General features: G+C 33.4%; 1 protein-coding gene across 5 annotated transcripts; it reads left to right on the top strand.

Moving 5' to 3' along the window:
* Positions 1-824: 824 nt before the first annotated feature.
* On the top strand, positions 825-5485 carry LOC107920517 (protein GRAVITROPIC IN THE LIGHT 1). 5 transcript variants are annotated; one of them, XM_016850264.2, is made up of 2 exons: positions 825-1081; positions 3848-5485. In XM_016850264.2, exon 2 carries the CDS (start codon positions 3848-3850, stop codon positions 5213-5215), a length of 1368 nt encoding a protein of 455 aa, XP_016705753.1. In that variant the 5' UTR covers positions 825-1081; the 3' UTR covers positions 5216-5485. The 5 variants fall into 5 exon arrangements, with proteins under 5 accessions (XP_016705753.1, XP_016705755.1, XP_016705751.1 ...); XM_016850266.2 differs by lacking the exon at positions 825-1081 and adding an exon at positions 1114-1315; XM_016850262.2 differs by lacking the exon at positions 825-1081 and adding an exon at positions 1361-2929.
* Positions 5486-6000: the final 515 nt, after the last annotated feature.

Genomic DNA, 6000 nt, shown 5'->3' on the forward strand with positions numbered 1-6000 from the left:
TTTTTCCGTTACGACAATATTTATATAAGCAATATATTAATATTTAATAATTATATTATTAATGGATGAAAAAAATATATGAAAATTAAATGAAGTTCTGGTTGTTAAATTTTTTTTAATAATTTCATTATAAAGTCCAATCATATTTATTTTTTAACATAATGTCTAAAATTAAATATAGCCTCTCCCCAACTCATAATTAAGGGTATAATGTGCTTTAGTACATTCAATCGCACGTACTCTTATATTGATAATAATATACATATTAATCAAACTAAAACTCAATTGGAATGTTGTTGAATATTTTAAAATTCTTTTAAGTTTGAAATCTTATCATTTATACAATTTATTAATTTTACATGAAAATATAAAACAATAAAAACATTCTTATTATAGAAAATCATAAATTTAATTATTATTTTTGATGAATATAATATTTTAATTATTTGTTAGAGTATTAATATTTTTTTGGAAAAGATATTATCATAAATAAAAATCTTGAATAATATAACCCATACTATAAATAATAAATAAAATATTATAAACTGGTAGAGGAATGTTATTGTCAGCAAAATAAGCTAACAATAAGACTAAATAAATTTAAAAACAAATAAAATAAAAGTTTGACGTTAATCAAATTAGAAAAATGACCTTATTAGCATTGAATAATCGTATAAAGTTTTCAACGAATAGATAATATCAATGAAAAAAAAATTTGCAGAAAGGTAAACCAAAAAATAACGGAAAATGACCCAAACTTGGACAGTTACGTTTCCCTCCATGTCCGAATAAAAAACTGTCTTTTTGTCCTCCTTTGTCATTTCACGTTCTGCTCTTGCCAAGCCAAGCTTCCGTCCTTTTTTTTTTCCTCCTGCAAACATCTAATCAAAAATTCAATTTCATCTAAAAGAAAGAGTGGGAAAATTTCATCTCAAAATTGAAAAAATAAAATTCGTTTGGATTCGAGAAGTTTAGCTGGTTGGATTTTGATATTTCAAGCTAAACAAAAGTTTTTTTTTTTTGTTTTTTAAATTTTCTTCACTGCTCCGTAATTGTATGATAAACGAGGCTTCTTTTTAAGGTAAGTTAGAAATCTGAATGAAGCTTTATTTTCAATGGATTGTTTTTCTTTTGTTTCCCTTTATTTTTTGATTTTTTCTCACTTTTTTAATAAAAAATATTTCTCTCTCTCTCTCTCTCTCTCTCTCTCTCTATATATATATATATATAGTTTCTGTATCAGTAATCTTGATTCTTTTTGAAGTCATAAATTTTTAGGGATTTTCTTCTTATAGTTTGATTGGAGGAGCTAAAGGTAAGTGTCTTAATAATTTATCATTAGGTTTTTATTTATTTGATGAGGAAACCTTTGGAAGTTTTACTGCTATTTCTACATTATTTTCTTGCTTTTCCCCTTATTTTACATTTTCATTTCTACTTTCTGTTTGTTTCTCGGGATTCAGCTTCTGAGATTTTCTACCTTTCCATTCCTCAAAATAAATAAATAAATATTTCGCTGAAAACTCTGTTTCTGGGCTTGTCATTCTCTTAAATCGCTTCTGATTTTCCGGCAAAATCATTTTTATAATATAACAGGATGCTTTAGAAAGAGTGAACGTTGAGGTTTTTGATTCTGTTTGCTTGAGATTTACGTAAAGAAAAAACAGTGAAGAGGTTCACAGGGTTGTACCATTTTTTTATTGATTGAATCAATTAAATATGATCTGTTTACTGAGTGAATCTTTATTAAATTCAAATTGGTATGAGTCGTAGATATGAGATGATTTTATAAATTTATGTAATATCAATGTTGAATTGATCTAGTTATTCAAGGAATTTATTACATAATTGGTACCATGTTGCTTCCATTTCCAAGATTTTTAATATCTAAAAACTGTTGATTTGATTTTTTTTTTAATGGAATGAAACAAGTAAAGCTGTAGACTAAGGTATTAGGAGGATTTTAGTGACATCTCTTAACCATGCATATATTAATATGGTATTTGCACGTGTAATTCCCAGGGAAGCCTAGATTTAGAGATAGGCGACTAGGTATAGGACAAATTGGAAAAAAGATTCTGGTCATTAAGACAAGTAGGCACAAATATCAGTAAATCTGAAACATGTTGCAGAAATCCAACGGTTGTTTTAAGCTGTTGCACTGCAAAAAGAAAACAACTTTTCAGTGCATTGTTTGCGTGAAGCCCTTCTTTCCTTCTTTCTTTATTATACTGACTTTTATCATTTTTTCTGATAGAACAAAACATATCTTTGAGGTTATATTCCAACATAATTCATTTATATGGGTTTTAATTATTCTTTTGTATTACCTTTGTGTAATTGTATCATGTTGAAAAAGTGGAGTAATTTATATTAGTGAAGTAATGACGAGAAATACTACTACAGAATAAAGCCATTGCATGATAGTGCACTCATTGGATAGCCACGTGAATATGCAAAGCTCATGAATATGCTGTTTCATATCAGATTTTCACTTTGGTGGTCCCCCCCCAAAACCCTCCAATAAGCTCAGCTAACCTTACTTTATTTTTAGACTTCTTTTAGGTTGTGAACAGTGAATGCATAGACCCTAAAGAATCCTAAGAATTTATGCAACTCTCAATTTTCAGCATTTTGGGTGTTATTTATTTATTAATTTCCGGTTAATTGGTACAATTGATTGGGTTGAAGGAGAGAAGGGTATTTTGATTTATAATGTTGTGGGGTCAAATATGGCCAATGGTTAAAAGTTATATGGAACTTTGTTGGAAATTTCAAGTGGTACATGGACCACAATGGGGGGCTATTGTCAAGTTTCAACTTTGCTCATATGGAATTAGAATATTATGCATGTTGTTTACCTCCTGTATTCTATAAAAATACAGCACATCTCGATTTAGATTTGTGCTCATATAGGAACTTTTGTATGGTATGTTTAGATAATCTTCTAATTTCTTTTACTTTTTTTCGATTTATTGCTTTCGGTCTCGGATTTGGTTCTCTCTTTCTTACCAAAAAGCTTTTCATGATAAATAATTTTTATTTTCTTGGAAATCTCTTGGACATTTTCTAATTCTTCCATGTGGTGTGAACTGACATGTTGTATATACAAATGAAGTTCTCAATTCTTCAAAGGGTATTTCCAGGAAAATTAAATGAAAGATGTGTAGACAAATTTCTTACCAAAACAGGATAGATTTCCCTATAAAACATTAGAAAAATCAGCTGCTTTGCATTAATTTATTTCCTCACTGTCTCCTTGGGGTTGGATATTTCTTTATCTTGGGGGGGGGGGGACAAGTGGGTTGTTTGTTATGTAAAGTTTATTGAATTATAGACTATTAGTGTGCATATTTTGACCCCATATGAACTGTGCAACAGCTATAGGAAATGAATATGAGGCCTGTTTGTGTGTTCTCCACCGCTTGCATATACATTGAATATTATGCTTCAAATGAAGGTTTCAATTTCATAGTGTTGGAAAGACAAGCTTTTTGAACTTTGTGACCGTTAAAAAACATGTCTTTGGAGCATGCCATTGATTGATATTCTGTCCATTTTGCTCTTCTTGTTCCTCTCTCTCTCTCTCTCTCTCTCTCTCTCTATTTGTCTTTCCCGCGTCGTTCAACAGTGTACTGAAAAAGGTGAAAGAGCTAACAAAAAGAAAATTCCATTCTCGATTTAAAGCATTTTGCTTTTTTTCTTCTTTTCAGTCAACACACTTAATTGCCTCCCCACCTCTCCTTTTTTGTTTGCTTTTAATTGGCGTGTGTTAAAAAAGTTGATTGAAGAAATTCTCTTGTAGACTCATAGCTTTGCTGTCGTTGTCATTTGTGATAATTTGCAGATGGAAGCGGTTAAGCCATCGGCTGTTACTCCGTCAAAGAGTAAATGGATTCGATCTTTATCAAAAGTTCTTCACCTGCACACGGCTACTGCTGGGATTGTGCCTGATGATGGGGTTCAAAAGGTTAAGTCTAAAGACACCGAAGAATGGAATGACAGTAAGACCGCCAAGAGATTATCTAAGAAATTCGACAGTTTACACGACGAAGAGCTCGAAAGAAAGGTGGCTTTGGAAGCTCTTATTGCGAAAATATTTGCTACCGTTTCGGCTATTAAAGCAGGATATGCTCAACTGCAGCATGCTCAGTCACCGTACGACGCTGAGGGGATTCAAGCTGCTGATCAATTGATTGTAACGGACTTGAAGAAGTTATCTGAATTGAAGCAGTGTTTTTTGAAGAAGCAGTATGATCCTTCTCCAGAACATACAATGATTTTAGCTGATATTCAAGAACAGAAAAGTCTTTCCAAGACATTTGAGATTATGGGGAAGAAATTGGAATCTCAGCTGAAACTCAAAGAGTCTGAGATCATTTTTCTTCGAGAGAAGTTGGACGAATCCAATAAACATAACCGGTTGTTGGAGAAGAGATTGAATCAAAGTGGTCAGTTATTTGTACTCGACAACCTTCAGCTATCAAGCTTAACTCCTAGCAATTTTAGTACCGTTCTTGGGCAGACTGTTAAGTCCATTAGAAGTTTCGTCAGGCTGATGCTCGATGAAATGAAGTCCGCTGACTGGGATATCAATGCGGCCGCTGGTTCGATAGAACAAGGCGTGGTCTACTGGAAACCAGACGACAAATGTTTTGCATTCGAGTCCTTCATTTGCAGGGAAATGTTCAAGGCCTTCCACCATCCTTATTTCTCTCTTTACGGAAACTCTGTATCTGAAGTGAAGAGACGTCCACAAGTCTTCTTCGATAGATTTATGGAAATGAAATCCGTGAAAGTCAGGGAATATCTAGCTGTGAAACCCAAGTCAACATTTGCAAAATTTTGTCGAACCAAGTTCTTGCAAGTTGTTCATCCTAGGATGGAATCATCCTTTTTTGGCAATTTGAGCAATAGGGACATGGTGAACTCCTATCAATTCCCAGACACTATGTTTTTCGCCTTATTCACGGAAATGGCGAAGCGGGTGTGGCTTCTGCATTGCTTGGCCTTTGCTTTCGAGCCAGAGGCATCGATCTTCCAAATAAGCAAAGGGTGTAGATTTTCTGAAGTATACATGGAAAGTGTAGCTGAGGAAGCATTCCTTTCGTCGGAATCAGAACCACGGGTGGCTTTCATGGTTGTTCCGGGATTCAGGATCCATAAAACTGTAATACAGGCCCAGGTCTATCTGTCTCAGTTGAAGACAAGGTAGCAGTGGTAGTCACAGGGAATATTTGTGAACTAAGTTTGGACCCACAACATAGTTAGAGCTGAACTGGATGCCATTTTCTTGATTCTTATTCTAGTAAATTAGATGAGGAAAATGGGAATGCCTGGTTGCTGTAGGTGTTGTGGGGACTTGAAACATGGTTACCTGGGCAATTTGTCTCCTTGTTTAGTGGCCTTAAAAGGCTCATTCACTGGTAATTTCTTTGTAAGGCACATCCCTCAATTTTGTCAATATTAGGCCAATGATGTTTTAGCTGTTTTGCGTTATTGCCTCATTTGATGCGTTTCTATATATGTATATAATTATAGGTTGGAAAGCTTCAATTTTCATCATGTATGTATGTATGTAAGGTACAGCCTTGGGTGTCATTCCATTGACTCGTGTTTTCATATCATGTTGGTATTATGTTATCGATAAACTATAAGAGAGCTAAAATGTAAAAACCAGATCATGAGTATTGACTTTAGCCAAGAGGTCATTTTGAAGGAATTATTGTTTTGTTTCGGAGTAAATTTACTTTTGGTACACCCTACTATGGTTAATGGATTGTTGAAGCTTTTTGGCAAAAAACCCTTCTTCTGTTGTGTCTTGGAACTGCAAGCTTTGAAGAAATAAAAAAGCCCTTTTGGATATCATCAAAAATGTGTTTTGGTTTGCAAATTAACTTTGGATGGCAGTGGCACCCATTAATAATAATAATAACATTATGATAGTTGTCTGGGATTCCATGTGGGTTCCGGTCTTGAAATGACCAAAATATTGGCCAA

This window comes from Gossypium hirsutum, chromosome D13 (assembly GCF_007990345.1).
Source record: "Gossypium hirsutum isolate 1008001.06 chromosome D13, Gossypium_hirsutum_v2.1, whole genome shotgun sequence".
Taxonomy (NCBI): Eukaryota; Viridiplantae; Streptophyta; class Magnoliopsida; order Malvales; family Malvaceae; genus Gossypium; species Gossypium hirsutum.

Excerpts from the sequence above, each read along its gene's own strand:
- LOC107920517 (XM_016850262.2), top strand. The coding sequence starts at position 2,786 with ATGGACCACAATGGGGGGCTATTGTCAAGTTTCAACTTTGCTCATATG. Across the intron at positions 2,930-3,847 it reads CATATAGGAACTTTTGTATG|ATGGAAGCGGTTAAGCCATC; the intron begins GTATGTTTAGAT and ends GATAATTTGCAG.